The sequence below is a fragment of the Leptopilina boulardi genome, unplaced genomic scaffold (assembly GCF_019393585.1).
Source record: "Leptopilina boulardi isolate dan_hultmark-lab unplaced genomic scaffold, ZJU_Lbou_2.1 LbouV2_333, whole genome shotgun sequence".
In the NCBI taxonomy this organism is placed as follows: domain Eukaryota; kingdom Metazoa; phylum Arthropoda; class Insecta; order Hymenoptera; family Figitidae; genus Leptopilina; species Leptopilina boulardi.
Window position 1 is genome coordinate 428357 of NW_026137900.1, and position 15714 is coordinate 444070.

The following is a 15714-nucleotide window of genomic DNA, read 5'->3' on the forward strand; positions in this document are numbered from 1 at the left end:
AAATTGAGAATAATATTTTATTTTTATTTAATTTTTTTTAGTATAATGTTATTTCTTACATTTACTGAATTTTCTAAGTAAAATTTTTCATTTTTCACCACGTTTTCATGAAATTACATTATTTTAGAAATATTGAAAAAAAGTGTTTATTTTGTATTTGGTTATGATAAGAATTAATTTGACCTTTTTTTATATTCTATTATTTATATTAAGAATTTAATCTAGAAAATAAGTCTTGTTTTGTAAACTTCTGTATGTTTTCTTTATTATTATTTTTTTTGTAATCAATTTAATTAAGTTATGATTTTTTTAAATTCTATGAATAATTAATTAGAATACTACTCTTTATATTTAATTAAAAATAATTCTAACTTGTAAAAGATTGTTTATGATAGACACAAATATTGATATTCTACTCAAACATAACCTAATATTTCTATTGGTGTTGACGTTAAAACCTCGTTATTTTATTTTTAAAAAAATATAATAATTTTACAATCCTTCGTTTTTGATTAATTATTTATAAACATTCATTTGAATTTTGAAGTAAATAATCTGTTTTATTTTATCAAATGTGAGAATAAGGAACCTAACCTTCAAATAATTTTATTCCTCAAAAGAACTTAAATTTCTCTATATAAATTTATAAATTATAAATTTCTCTCTATTCCTTTCAAGTTACTTAAATTTCTTATAATTCACTTCTATTTTGTTCATTATAATTTAATTTTATTAAATTAATTAAAACTTTTTGTAATTTAATTCATGAAAATATATGTAAATGTCACGTACTTTGAAAATGAAAGTATTTTTTTTTACTTTTTACTATTATGTAAATGTAAATTATGTTTTAAGTGTGCTAAATTCTTGACGATTTATTGGTTTCAGGGGCTTGAAGCAACATTGAGTGACAGCAAAAAGAAATACGGCGACAAGGTGAATGCACTTTTGTCCGCCTGGGAACATGTCACCAATTTTATTCCTGCGGCATCCCCAGATACAATCAAGGCTCTCATAGAATGGGCCCACAAGTCAGTTTTTCTATTTTTAATTAAATTAAGTTTCACGTTAAGAAAAAACTAGTGTTTAGATTAATTATTGGTTTAAATTTTATTTTTTTTCTCTTTAATTGTTAAATACTATAGAAATAATTAATCATTGAAAATAATAATTATTAATTTTTATCACAGACACACGCTGAAATTGGTATTGCGCGGGGAATGGCCAAAATTACAAAATGCAACAAAGACGCACCTCAGTGTAACGTTGAAAAGGTGCGCAGAAAACCTGGAGAACCACCTCGCATCCAGGTGTACAACATTAGTAGATTTGGTGCACAATCCTTGGTCAAATCCTGCCCTCGAGAAAATACTTAACGGTCAACCGGACGGTGAAAATGAAGAAGGTAATTTATTGTCTTATCTAGAATTTAAAAAAAAAATGTTCATACAGTATTTATAATTTATTTGAATTTTCAGCGTTCTGTTGTTCGGAAAAAGGTGAGTTACTGACGATGAGGTTAAAGATACTTTGCGAAGACCGCTGTGAGGACATAGCGGTAAATCTCGCGGCAGCTTGTGTTCGTTCGCTGAGAAGAAGTGAAGCACTACGTTCTGCTTCTGAAGTCCATCATGTTCAATATATGTTTGATGTGTACATTGTCCTCTTGTTCAAATTGAAACGCACGCAAGACATTTTCGCTCAAGTAAGTCTAAAAGAAATTTTTTTTTTTTCATTAAAATTACACTGACATTAAATTAATTTTCTTCTTCTTAAACAGTTAACATTAATGGACCTTGAAGATGGACTTGAACTTGTTCAGCGACTTAGCGGTGAAAAACCAATAAAATATGGAAAGGCAAGAGTTTGGAAAAATTCAACAAAAGCTGCTGAATTGGTTGTACAATATCTCGTGACTGTTGGAATGGTTCGCCCTGTATCTGAAACCGGTGCAAATGTACTTGAACAAATTTTAAATTCTTGGGCATTGTTACATTCGAAATTAAAAGAAACTGCATCTACATTACCTGGAATGATTCGAAAATTAATAGAGCCCGCTGAAAGTGCTCAGCATATTTATATTTTGTGCACTGTACTAATGAAACATGTAAGTTAAAAATTTTTTTTTTTTTTCACTGTTTAAAATTTTATTTGAAAACAAATTTTATAATTTATTTCTTTTTATTGTAGTTTGGAGGTACTGTGAAACCTCTCGTCATTGAACTTTACATTAGAGCATTGACAACAGACATGAACGAATTGGAAAGTCAAAAAACAAAAGCAGACAAGGAAAAAGCTCGCGAGACAGCTAAACGATTAAGTGTGCAATTTTTAAAGTTAGCAGATTTTGTTGTTAGTAATATTGGCATTGCCAGAGAATGTGTGCTGACAGCATTTTCTTTAAATCCTACAAGGGAATGTTATGATAGAATAAAAGAAATCGCAATTGCTTGCGGAAAAATTAAAAAGGAAATCAATGAAAATGGAGAGGATGAGGAGATTAAAAGGTTTCAAAATATGTCTAATAGCTCCTTAAATGATGTGAATGAGAAAAAAGACGTGATTGATTTTAGTGCTACAACAAATTTGGATACAAATATGGGAAAATCAACATTGTCCTCGATGTGTGCATCTACTACTGCTCAAAATATAAGAAAAAATATTGAATTTCAAAGTGGAACGAGCAAGAGCTTCCAGCATACAGACGAGATACTTAAGACAATTCTTACTTCATCTTTAAATAGTGAGGGCTTAAAACTTGAAAAATGTACTTTACATCCAAAAAGAGATCCATCATTAAATGGACCTATTGGTGAACTTTGTTTCAATTGTGGTGAATTTACTGGTATTGAAGCGACTCCACCATCGCCTGAAACAAATAATATTGAAAGAACATTGGACGCTTTGATTTTAATTAAAGGTGATGCCGTTACGGGTTCAGCTAATTATGATGAGAAAACTGTGCCAAATCAAGTACTAGATGCAGAAAAATTAGGATTGTCACCGCAACTTTGTGATGATCTTGCAGTAGTGCTTAGTAGTCCCAGATATCATATGCTCAGCTGGGTTTTGGATTGGAATGAATTGAACACACTTTGCGAGAGGTATCTCGAGAATGCTGAAGAGATGCGTAATACAAATAAAGAGCTTAAATATCTCAATATTGATTATTCGCAATTTAAAGATTGGCCGTCGGAAGATGAATCAAAAGATGAATTTTTCGGTATTGAAAAAGGTTACGAGCAATGGGCCGATATTCCTTCGGATTCATCAGAACAGTATGGAAGCTTTCAACCAGCGGGAAATTACAAGAGGACCACAGCGCGACGCAGCCTTGATGACACGACGGATTCCGAGAGTGAGAGTGTTGTTCAAGTCAGGAGGCGTGGGAGACCGAGAAAAGTTCACCCAGTTGTATCGTCAGAAAGTGATTATGATAGTACTGAAAATAAACCAAAACATTTTAGAAATAGAACCTTGTCAGTATCTGATAGCGATACAAATACTCAAGATAGTCAGACCGATAGTTTAGGCAGCGACGGATTTAGGCCAGATGCAAAAAAATCGAATAAACCGTGTGTAAAAGAAAATAGTAAAAAACACGGAAAATCGAAATTAACAGTGGAAACAGTATCACATTTTCATATGCTTGTTAATGAAGCAATTCGACATCCCGCGGAAGATGTGAGTGGTTCAGATGTAAGTAGTAATGATATTATCACTCTATTCTCGGCCGATCTTGATGAAAATAAACGTGAAACAATTAAAGGTTCCACTTATACTGCAGCAGCTCCCCTAATTATAACTGAGAAAAGAAGTGATCCTGATGTTTTAAAATCACTGAGAATGTTTAGGCCGAAAAATAGTAAAAAGCCAAGGATTTCGCAAATATTGCAGAAAAATTTATTAAATAAAAGTAAAGATAATAATAATATTAACGATAATTCCAACAGTCCCACAAAATATGCACCAATGCTCAGTACATTGAATCTTAATCCAAAGATTGTCCTTACAAGAACCGACGATGTCCAAGGAAAACGGAAACCAACAAAAAAACAATTCAACAGAAATGATCTCACCACCAAACTGATCAATATTCAAAAAACAATGCCCTTTCATCAGAACAAAAATTCAATTGTCACATACCAGAAGCAGAGAAACGGCCGGATCAACAGCAACGCGGGATCCGTTGATGGACGTGAACGGGTCTGTTCCGTCAAATCCAACTTGGGTAAGACCAAGTTCGATATTCTTGCGCAGGCAGTTAGGGATTCTGATATATTGGCAAAAAATGTACCCGGTCTTAATTCATTAGACATGATGATTCCTCCGAGGATACAATCAACTGTCAACGTTGTACAACTATCGAGAAATATTCCACCGAGTCCCAGTACCGTGTCAGGCAATAGCGGCAATACACCACCGAGAAATCGCACCTCCAGCAATACGGGCAACATTCAATTACCCGGCACACCCTCATCGGGTGGACATGACTCGGGGGTTGGAATGAGCCCGGCTGGTCAAACCCCTCCACCGAGGTCGTCATCTATGCACGACGTCGGAGATGAGGCGAATCAACCTCCGGACGCATCTCCCACCGATTCAATTAATGCCTCAACTCTCGAAACCGACAGTCCTCGAACAATAAACAATCAACGTTCCGGTCAAAGTCAATCGCCAAAAAAATCACCTTCACCCTCAACAACAACAGCCACAACCGTTCCCATTGGCTCTGAGCAAATACAAATTGTTTGCAAACCCGACGGTACCTATCAGCTTGCCTCCGTTAATCCAAATATTCTCACAAATCAAAGAAGTGTCCTTGCACTGCAAAATCTCGACGACGGAACAGTTGGCTTCTCAAGAAATGTTGTCAATCGAAATACCTTCGACAGACTTGCGCCAATCAAGACAACATCTCAAGCTGGACACAATACTGGTTTGCCAAAATTTCAACACGCCTTTGGCAAAACAATTTACACCCTATCCACAGATACCACCACAGTTGCCGCATCTTCCACAACCGAAACCCTCACGCAACCAACGACCATTCAAAAAGCCAGCAATCTATCAAAAGCCGTTCAAACATCAGTTCCAAGTACCCAAGCAAACACCGCCAGTTTAAGCATTCAATCAATCGCCGGCGTTCAAAATCTTCAACTTTCCTCTGGCCGACAAATATTGAATATCGTTCAAAGTTCAACAGCCAGTAGCACAAACACAACAACTCCCACAGTGACTCAAACTCTCACACAACTTGTCCAAAATATGCATAACGCTTCTTCCGGTGTAATTTACACGCACAAAATACCCGTAACCATATCCACTACAAATCCAAGTCAGCTCAATATCATACCCACGATCACGCCCGCCAATTCATTAACCGGCAATCGTACGCCAGTGGTAAAGCTCAACATCATCAGGGCACCGATCCGACAACAAAATATTGGAACAATTCAAGCTGTTCTCGCAACACCGAGAATGCCGCAACCAACCGTTAGGCCTGAGACAACGCTCATCAATACACCAATCGACGTTCCAAATCAAGTCAGCTCAACCACATTGGAGCAACTACGCGAATTCGAAAGTGTCCTCGAGCAAGTGAAAGAGCGGAGTACAATCCAACCTCAAAATCAAAATACAACCACCACCACTGTTCAAACTCAAACTCAAACCGCTCCAAGTCCCCAACTAACACCAACAAAACCCGTCAGTACTCTAACTCAACAACTCCTCATACCTTCCCAAACTCCAAACAGCTCGAAATTCAGTAATGGCAACACCGTCACATTTCCCGATTCATTCTCGCAAAAGGTCTCTCTAGCCTATGTGAATCAAACCTCAACACCTCCAAAAGTGACAAATTCCACTCCCGTTGTTGTTGTGACAAGTTACTGTCAACCGGCAGCCTCGCCCGCTCTCAGTGTCACTTCACAAAGTTCCTCAAGCCCCTGTGTTACACCAGCACCAGCGCCAATTCAATCATCAGGCAAAACACCGCCCACTGCATCGCCAAAATCATCAAAAAAATCAACACCCAAAACAGTAAAAACAAGCGCAACAAACACGGCAAAAGCCTCGCCAATACCAAAGCCCCAACAAAAACCCCAAGAGGATGAAAAAACAGCGCAAAGAATCTATGCAATTCTCACACAATATGCCGAACAATTGAGAAATTCACCTGATCTCAATAATAAACCAGCGCCACGTCGACGTTCAAATCCACCCACAAATCCTAGTCAATCGTCAAAACGAAAAAAATCAAGTTCAGGTAAATCAAAATCATCAGGACAACAATCATCTGAATTGAGTCCAAGCGCTGAGGATCTTGGCCGTACAATGGGCAGTGAAGATTCATCAAGTGGTATTGCACAAGTTCAAGACAGTCCCGCTGGATTTACAACACCCGATGAACCATCAACTGCATCAAATGCAAATGACGCCACTGATAATCGTACCAACGATTCAAATGATGGCGTTGAACAACTCAACAATATAAAAAGACGTAATTTAATCTTCACTGAACCAAATGCAAGTGGTGGTCAACGTGCTGTCATTGTTCAAGAATCCGGTTCGGTGAGCGTTTCCGAAGCATTGGCATCAGTCACCGGCAAGATGGGTAGTACAGCTGTACTTATGTCAGGTAATTACCAAATTTTACCAATGAATTTAATGAAAGGTGCACAACAATTTACAATTGTCTCGGGAGGTTCTAAATTATTAGCAACAGTACCAGCGACCGTTCGTACAACCGGAACAACCGGTGTTTCAAATGCTCTCGTTCTACAAAGCTTTCTCAATCAGGGCAAAATTATTTCCTCTCAACCAACACAAGTTAAACAAGTAAAAATTCCAACTCTACAAACATTAACAAATCAACAAAGTGCAACAATTGTCATTCCACAAAATAATGCTCAATTTGATGAGAAAAATAACGAAATAATTGCAAAAGAAACAACAACAACAACAGGTACAAATGCAATTTTAGTTAATAAAACAATTGGTTTAATTCAACGTAATTTATCAGATGTGAGCGATAATATTTGTGGTGTAATAACAAGTAATCCAAATTTAACATTACAAGGAGCGAGATTTTTTAATTCAACAATTGCCAAATTATCAACACCAGGTGAAATAAAAACTGAAAGTGTTGTTTGTTTAGCGTCGAGTACACCACAAAATACAATTGAAAAAAAAACAACTCATGATAATGCAAATAATTCAATTGACAGTAAAACAGTCTCGTTACAAAATGCAAGAATTGCATTGGCTTATGCAACACCCACAGAAGTTTCAGTGATTAATAATAGTAATAATCAACAACGTGAGACAAAAGAAATATCAACAGAAATTTCCGCTAGTGATAAAATTATTTCACCTAAAACTGTTAAGAGAAAACTTGATGATTCAACGACAACGTCGACAACAACAGCTGTTGGCCTTTCTGAGAATATACCAAGGATTTTAATTGCTGGAAATAATACAGTTTCGTCTGCAATTACAACACCGCTACAAACTAATATTAAACTCGGTAAGAGATGACAGGAGGAAAATCGCTTTAGATGGACTGCATTTTTGCGTTACTTTTTTTTTTTGAAAAGAAAATATTTCTTTTATTAGCTTGATTGTGGCTTATATATTTTTTTACGCGATTAGTTGATTTTTTTTTTTGCACGATTCACTTAGGAGAGAAATTTTATGTGTAGATTGATTTTTTTTAGAAAAAATTTTCTGTTTTTTAGATGGCGATCAAAATTGGTGGAATTGTTTTCTTCCTCAGAGAAACTGAAGTGTTTGCAATTAATATATTAATAATGTAATATATTATTAATAATATTAAAAAAAAAGATAAAGAAATCTTCAGTTTCTTGCTTTTTTAGGATTCATGGAATTTATGTGCCATTTGCGTAGCTATTTTTATTTTTCAAATTAATTTTTATATTTACAGCCTGCTTTAATCATTGTTTAATTCATTTTTTTCATGTACATTTAATTCGTAGCACGTGTTTTTTTTTTTTTTTTTTAATGAAAACATGAATGAAAAATTAATTAATTTCTCTTTTTTTAGAACCGGGTACAACAACAATGACTTCTGTGAGCAAACAAGTGAGCAATTTGGACAATACATCGCAATTTCTTATAACCGGTGGCCCAAGCAGTTCCGACAGTCAACAATCACCAATTAGACAATCAATTGATTCAATTGATTCATCTGGAAAAATTGGAAATGGAATTCTCTGTGGAAATGCAAGGTTACAAGAAGCATGGGAACCAGATAGAAAACCATCACCCGATACACCCTGGAGGTATGTTCCGACATCAACAAACTCTTTAAACATCGAACCATATAAAATTTCATCAAGAGACTCAGAGAGTACAGAAAATGTATTACAAATAATCAACAAAAATCAAACCATCGAATTATCAAGTGGCAATGTTTTTCAACCAAATGCAAAAAAATATTTTATCAATCATTCTCTTGAAACCTATCAACAGTATTCGAATAAAAATAGTCTCGCGAAATCACATCCAAGTCAAAGAGAATTATTACAACAGCGTGCAGAACGTAAAAATGCGGCTCTAGAACGTGAATTAAAATTACAAAAAAGTTTATCAGAAGAATGCGAAGATCTTGGAGTTGATGAACCAAGTACAAGTGATCTATTTCCCGAGGCTGATTTACTTTTTGATAATAATCATTCACCTTCTTTTGATCATTCCTCACAAGACGCAACATGCAGTCAATCACTTGGCATTAAACCCTATTGCTCCTCTTATTTTCGATCTCTCGACTCATCGAGTGGTAGTAGAGACGCAAGTCCAATTGCCGATCTTAAAGCAAATGAACGAAGAAGAAATGTTGTTCAACGAACAAGAACATTGAAGGACACTGTCAAAAGAGCAAAACGAGAAAAAGTTGACGAATTACACGTGATAAGTCCAGTGAAACACATGAGACTAAGTCTCGACAATCTCAGTCAAGACGACGCTTCAAACAGTAATTCAGATTTATCAAGACTATCGCCTGGAAATATTCCCTCGACTGAAAATGACTCTTCCAAAGATAATACAACTTCCAGGGTTAAATTAAATTCAAGACGCGGATCTAAAGAAGGCACACCAAGTAGTTTGTCAAGTACACCGTCAAATATAAAACTCGACATTGACATTGACACACAATCGCTTCCTGCAGCTGAAGTAAATACCAATAATACTTCAATCACAAGTTCAGGCGACGAGAGTCTCACTCTTTTGGGCGCAAACACCGCCGATGTGACAATTACATCGCCACTTTCGCCAATTGCCGGTCCACTTTTATCCACGCACAAATACACTTATTCAAACAAAAAACGTGTAACCACAAAAATTGCCGGTTCAAAAACTGGTTATTTATCATGGGAGAGTCCAATGTCAGAGAGAACAAGATCAAGTAGCGAGGATGATGACTCAAGTATCAGTGATTCACTCAACAGTCAACCGGAGGATAATACTCTAATGACAAATGGTTTAGATGATTCAATGTTACGTACAACAAGTAATGTTAAAATTACCAGCGATCATTGTACTTATTTAAAAGCCAAGGACAAATTACATGTGACAGCAAGAGTTGTTTTAAATCGTGCCGATCCAAAACATATGCTCGCCAAAAGATTTAAAAGTGATTCAATATCAGAGACAAATGTTGTTGTCACCAGTGATAAAACATCAGAAGCATCAGATGACGAGACAAGTCATAATACATCAGTTGAGCCGGATTGTCGAGCAAGACGATCAAGTCTTCGTGGTCATGTGAAAAAAGGCTGCGCCTGTTGTAATGGATCACCCGAGAGGCCAAAGAAAAAACCCGTCAAGCTCGATCATAAATTGAAAAAGAGGCTTTCATCATCGAAACAATTGGGAAAGAAAAGGTAGTCCTAGCAATTATACTCTAATATATTCTACGATCATTTGTATTTTAATGTGTAAAAAAAAAAAAAAAAATATTCACCGGTTCTTTTTTGGGAAAAGCAATGATTTAACCCCTTAAAAAAAACTAAAATCAGAATTTAAAATTATAATTAAAAAATTGTAATTTAAAAAAAAATTCTGATTTCAGTTAATTATGATAATATCAAATATGATGCTGGTGTACATAATTTTTTTTTTCAAGAAAGCTTCTGGAGAAGTTCTTTAAAAAAAAGGATGAAATTCTCCTTTTTGAATATATAGAAATAACGTTGAATATTATTATCTCCGTGTGAGATAAACAATTTATTAGAATTCTTGATAAGAGTAGGTCATCCTTTTACTTTTAGGTGTTAATACAATTCTAGTGATAGTGTGAATCATTATGAATGGCAGATTTAGGGTATAAAAAAAAAAGAAAGCAACTAATGAAGAAACTTTAGAAATGCAATCTAGTCAAAGGCTTGAGAGAGAGGCTCGTGGGGGTGAAATAGAGAGTCATGAAACAAATATAAATCAGAGGTGAAATAATCGATTTGTGTAGATTTTTTTTTTTTTAAAAAAAGGAAAAAAAAGTGAATTCAGATTTGTATCTCTATAACTTGCAGCATCCATCACGTGATGCACAAATATAAAAATTTGCGACGGAGTAATCGGGCCAAATGATTAGACCAAATGTTTCGTACACATTCCGTTTTCAACGACCATCACCATCGGTTTATTAAATTTTCTTGTGTTCTCTAGTTAGTGTTTATTTTTTCTGTTTATTTTTGTAATTTAATTTATTTTTTTTTCAAGTCATCGTCATTTCTTTTTATTTAACAAAAATAGAAGTATTTAAATAAATAAAACATTTCGAATTATTAAAAATAAAAATTACCATTTAAAAAAAAAAAAAAATTTCAGTAAGAATTAGATTTATTAAAACAATGTAGAATTTAATTTTTAAACTACAGTTTTGACATTAGTAAATACCCTCAGGGATTATTTGTTCTCTTTTTGTTTTAATATTTCTTTTTTTCCTGTAAATATTTTCACAGCGTGACAAATTTAAAGAGAAAAAAAAATTCGTGAACTATATCGCGAAAACATTTTTTCTTATACAGAGCGTAGAATTCCTTTATAATAAAGGATATATGTATATTTTTGTTTCTTAATTTTTTCCACTTTGCAAAGGCCTCGCGTTGGTTCTTTTTTTATTTTTCTATTTAAAAAAAAAAAAAAAAAAAAAAAAAAGAAGACGGAAATCTTAAGAAATTTCTTTGTGATCTTTATTTTCCGTGCCATTTAATTTTCGTTCATAAGAACGAATGCGGATGTAGCAAACGATACTTACACTGTAGTTTTCTAATTAAAGTTGTATTATTTAATTTATTCATTAATGATTTAATAATAATAATAATAATAATAATAATTGCAAGTTAATGAGTCGGATCACTTGTCTTTTCTGGCCTGATTGTACCTTGTCACAGTGCATGTATAAAAATTTCATACTTGTACATTATTGTAGACTGCATAGATAAACTCGTTAAAAAAAATATATATTACATCGCTGCACTTTAGTACAAATGCTTTGTCTGATTTAAAGAAAAAAAAAAACAATAACTACAACAATAATAAACGTCATGTTTATAATCATATTTCCACGTGCCCTTGTGATGTATGAATGCCTGCAGTTAATCATTTAATTACCGTTTCCACTTGTGAAAAACAAAGACGGTGAAACTTGCAATGTTCGAAATTTAATATATAAATAATATATATATATATATATTATTATAGTTAGTCTATTTACAATATATTGGTATTTGTATAAGTTTTATAGTGTAAATATTTGTTTTTGTTGAAATCAAAGATTTTTCCTATAAAAAAAAAAGAAAAAAAAATTTGTAAACTGTTTTTTTGAATGTACTTCAGTTAGATTTACGTATAGATTTAAACATCATAACACGAAATGTTAAACGATTTCATTATATATATTTAAAAAAAGAGAATACTCGAGTTAAATAAATTGTGTATTTAATATTTCATTTCATTGCAAAAATGATTTTATATTCTTTACCTTTCTAAAAAAAAAAAAAAAAAAAATTTGTACTTTTTTTCATGTTAATATTTGTCGTAAAAAAGAAGAATTGTCCAAGAAGTGAGTAACTTGATTTTATAAATATTAAAATTTATTTATAAAAATATAAATAAAAAATTTTCGTTAAGTTATTCTAATTTTTGATACAATTCTTTTATTTTATTTTTTTTGTATAGATTATAATCTTTTGTTAGTTTCACCGTCTATTTGCAAATTCCATTTCTCTCGTTTTGCGTTTAAATGTTGTTGTAAAAAAAAATGCGAGATTTTTGCTATTTCTAAAATATAAGAGCGACAACTATCTTCCTGTACATTAAATAATGAAATTAAGATGAAGAAAAAAACTTGTCTATGTGTACATTTTCAAGCAAAAAAACGTTTGCATCAAATGAACGCGTATTTTTGAATGACTTCAAAGACTTAAAAAAAAATCATATTTGAAAAGTGAGAAAATGAAAAAGAAGAGGAAAAAATATGATGTAATAACAAGAAGAAAATTTTTATTTGTCGGTGATAGTGCGGCCTTTTGCCGTTCCTTAGTCGTACCAACAGCATTTATATAAATAAGAACATGAAAAAAAAAACTTGTAAACGCATTAAATAAAAATAAAAAAATTTTATCGTAAGACAGCAACAAAGTTTTCCAAAGTTAGATTCAGGTACTTAAGCTGCTTAAATGCTGTTAAGGATAACTTAAGATTTTTTGTAAAACGTACATTTGTTAAGGTTCAAGATTTGTCACTTAAAAAAAGAAAAAAAAACAAAAAAAAATCACTTTACCAGTATTTGAAGCGCTATACGTTGTACCGTAGCAAGCGATGATTCGAAATGAATTCATAATATATAGAAAAAAACAAAAAAAATTGCAGACCGATAAACTGCGAATTGATACGTATTGGCCAAGGTATTGTCGTTTAGCACAAATTACTATAGAATGACGAAAGAAAAAAAAATTGATAAATGAACGAAATAGCAAGTGTCACCAATCAAAAACAAAATTACTCTTTCGTTCTTGATAATTTATCTGCGATTTTCACTGCCAAAAGTTAATGTGAAAAATTTGAAATTATTTTTTTAATAATTAATATTATAAACAAATTCGAAAAGATTATTTTAAAAATTAAATTTTTCTCAGTCAAAAACTATTGGTAATTAACGCAGATAAATCATTTTATAATTATTAAAGAATTATGAAAAATTAATCCCTAATTTGTATAAATTACAAAAAAAAATTTTTTTTTTTAACTTCTCTTGGAAAATAAGTTAAAATTATATAATAAATCAAAAAGAAAAACGAGTATTTTGATTTTGATTGTGAGTTTTTACGAGATCAACAGCTTACGGTTCACAATTTTTCAAAAAAAAGAAAAAAAAACTGCTCTGTAAATACCTAATAATAACAGAAATGAATGGTTCTTTTTTTAGAAATTAATGTATTATATGAATGATACATAAAAAAAAAAATTATATAGTGACATGTAATAAACGATGATGTATTTGTTGATGAAGCGCATTAGTATTGGTACTACTATATCAATTAAGATAGTAATTTATATTTATATAAAAATATTATCAAAATATAATATTATATATATAAATATAAATTGAGTATATATGTGTATGTGTGAAAGAGAGAGAGAGAGTTTGATGGAGAAATGCACAAAAGATGAGTAAAAAAAAAAAAAAAAAGAAAAATTTCGTAATCGTTGTTTGTCGCGAGTACCAAAACGAAAAGCGACATTCGCGATGCGATTGAATATATCAGAGTGAGAATGAAAATTGAAAGAAAAAAAAATAATATCGATTTCTTTTACGGCTTATAACGTAGTGTCCCGTCGGTTTTATCTGTCGAAAAAAAAAATCTAAATACTCAGTGGATATGACTGTACAGCGTATCGATGAATACTTATCTGAAAATAATACATAACATATATCCAAGAAAAAAAAAATAAGAATAATTCCTTTTTCAAGTGGAAATAATGAGGATAACATATTGTAAATAAATAAGACATATTTTCTATATAATGGACACGTCGTTCAGTAAGATCGACGGTTCGACAAAAAAAAAAAAACCTTGCAATATTATAATAATTCTTTCAAGTGATAGGATAGTGTTTAATCGTTTTATGTAATGTAACGATAGCAGAGGGTATGGCAGAATAAAAACGAAAGTTCTGTATTTAAATATTCATTAACAGTGACAAATTTATTTACCCTCAAACTGTTAATTATTTTTACATTTTTTTTTTTTTTTCTTATTGCAAAGTTTTTTTTTCCAAATAATTAGATGCATGTGAAATTATATCTTTGGATTGTAAACGTTTCTTTTTTTAAATATTTTATTTTAAAAATTATATATAGGTTTTTTTTCAAATAACAAAAATAAATTTAAATGTATTTAAATTTTTTTTTTAATAATATAAATAATTCATTTCTTTAAAAAATATAGACGCTCTATAATAAAATTATTTGTGATTTTTTTTTTTTTTGTAATAATGTCAAGTTAATAAAATTAATGGATAAAAAATAATACTTAGGTAGCAAATCTTTGTTCTAAAAATTAGCTAATATAGCTAATTAATCTCCTGATTGTTCTTGTTTTCTTTCGTAGGTATTTTCGGTAATCATTCAGAATTTCTAAATCCATAGATTCCAAGCAAAACACCATTGGTAACTGTGTCTGGAAGTGAGGACGATATGTTCGCCTGAACGTATGGATCATAATTATAATGAAAAATTGGCTGGTGAGTAAGTGTTTGTATTCTGAAATTTACATATTGAATGTTAAAAATTAATATTTACTTATTCCAAGAATTTTGTTTCTATTTAAAAAAAAAAAAATAAAGACACTTTTATACAATTAAATTAAAGCATAAGGAAAATAGTTTTAAAATAAATACCTTGTGTTATTCAATCTAAGAGGTTGATTATCGACGCCTAAAAAATTTAATACTTGATGCTTTGTACTAGAAAGCTTTAACATTTTTTGCATATATTGCTCTAAAGCTGCTCGTCGATGTTCAAGGACTTTTGGATTCGAATTTCGAACTCGTTTTGGAGGAAAAGGCGCAGTTTCGCTTTCTTTTTTCAACTGTAAAATTAAAAAAAAAAACTAATAAAATTAGAATTAAACTCTAATATCGAAAAAATTGAAACAATATTTTTGGAATTTGATTTTAAATTGAAAAATCATTTGATAATATAAAAAATATGTAATATTAAAAAGATAAAAATGCATTTTACCAAACGATGTAAGGCATTAAATTCACTGTATCTCTTTTCGACGAAATGTCGTGTTCCGTTGATTGAATGAACCATTTCAACTGAATAAACGTAATACGGCTTTCCACGCGGAACTTCAGCTAAGTGATAACCGCTGATAAAAATTTGATACATTGCATATTTTTTTGTTTATCATCTAGTAATTTCAAAATATGAGTAATACATCAAAACAGGCATTGATTGTTTAATTGGGTTGTTTGTCATTTCTCTCAATAAGTTATTGCAACGATTTTTACATTTATAATAATAACTGAGTCGTAAATTCCTGATATTCAAAATAATTTAGTAATGAAAAACTTCAAAAATGAATAATTGTCAACAATGGATTTCCCAACATAAAAAATGACACCCACACATACACATTGTCACTGTTTATTCATATATGTTACACTTCCGGTATCTAA

The 15714-nt window shown here is 31.8% G+C and overlaps 2 protein-coding genes across 4 annotated transcripts in view; one reads left to right on the forward strand and one right to left on the reverse strand.

Moving 5' to 3' along the window:
- LOC127285478 (mucin-4-like) overlaps window positions 1-14219 on the forward strand; it is a 41423-nt gene extending 27204 nt beyond the window's left edge. For 2 of the 3 annotated variants that reach the window (XM_051311515.1, XM_051311516.1), the window contains 6 exons: window positions 889-1031; window positions 1191-1405; window positions 1479-1705; window positions 1781-2107; window positions 2191-7531; window positions 8069-14219. In XM_051311515.1, the coding sequence (XP_051167472.1) occupies window positions 889-1031; window positions 1191-1405; window positions 1479-1705; window positions 1781-2107; window positions 2191-7531; window positions 8069-9912 (8097 nt within the window). In that variant the 3' untranslated portion in view covers window positions 9913-14219. The remainder of the gene's footprint in view (window positions 1-888; window positions 1032-1190; window positions 1406-1478; window positions 1706-1780; window positions 2108-2190; window positions 7532-8068) is intronic. The other variant, XM_051311518.1, reaches the window with a different exon arrangement.
- On the reverse strand, window positions 13903-15696 carry LOC127285484 (sorting nexin-24-like). Its single transcript, XM_051311528.1, has 3 exons — window positions 15272-15696; window positions 14929-15119; window positions 13903-14791 (listed from the first exon to the last, which is right to left on the reverse strand). Exons 1-3 carry the CDS (start codon window positions 15422-15424, stop codon window positions 14653-14655), a joined length of 483 nt encoding a protein of 160 aa, XP_051167485.1. The 5' UTR covers window positions 15425-15696; the 3' UTR covers window positions 13903-14652.
- Window positions 15697-15714: the final 18 nt, after the last annotated feature.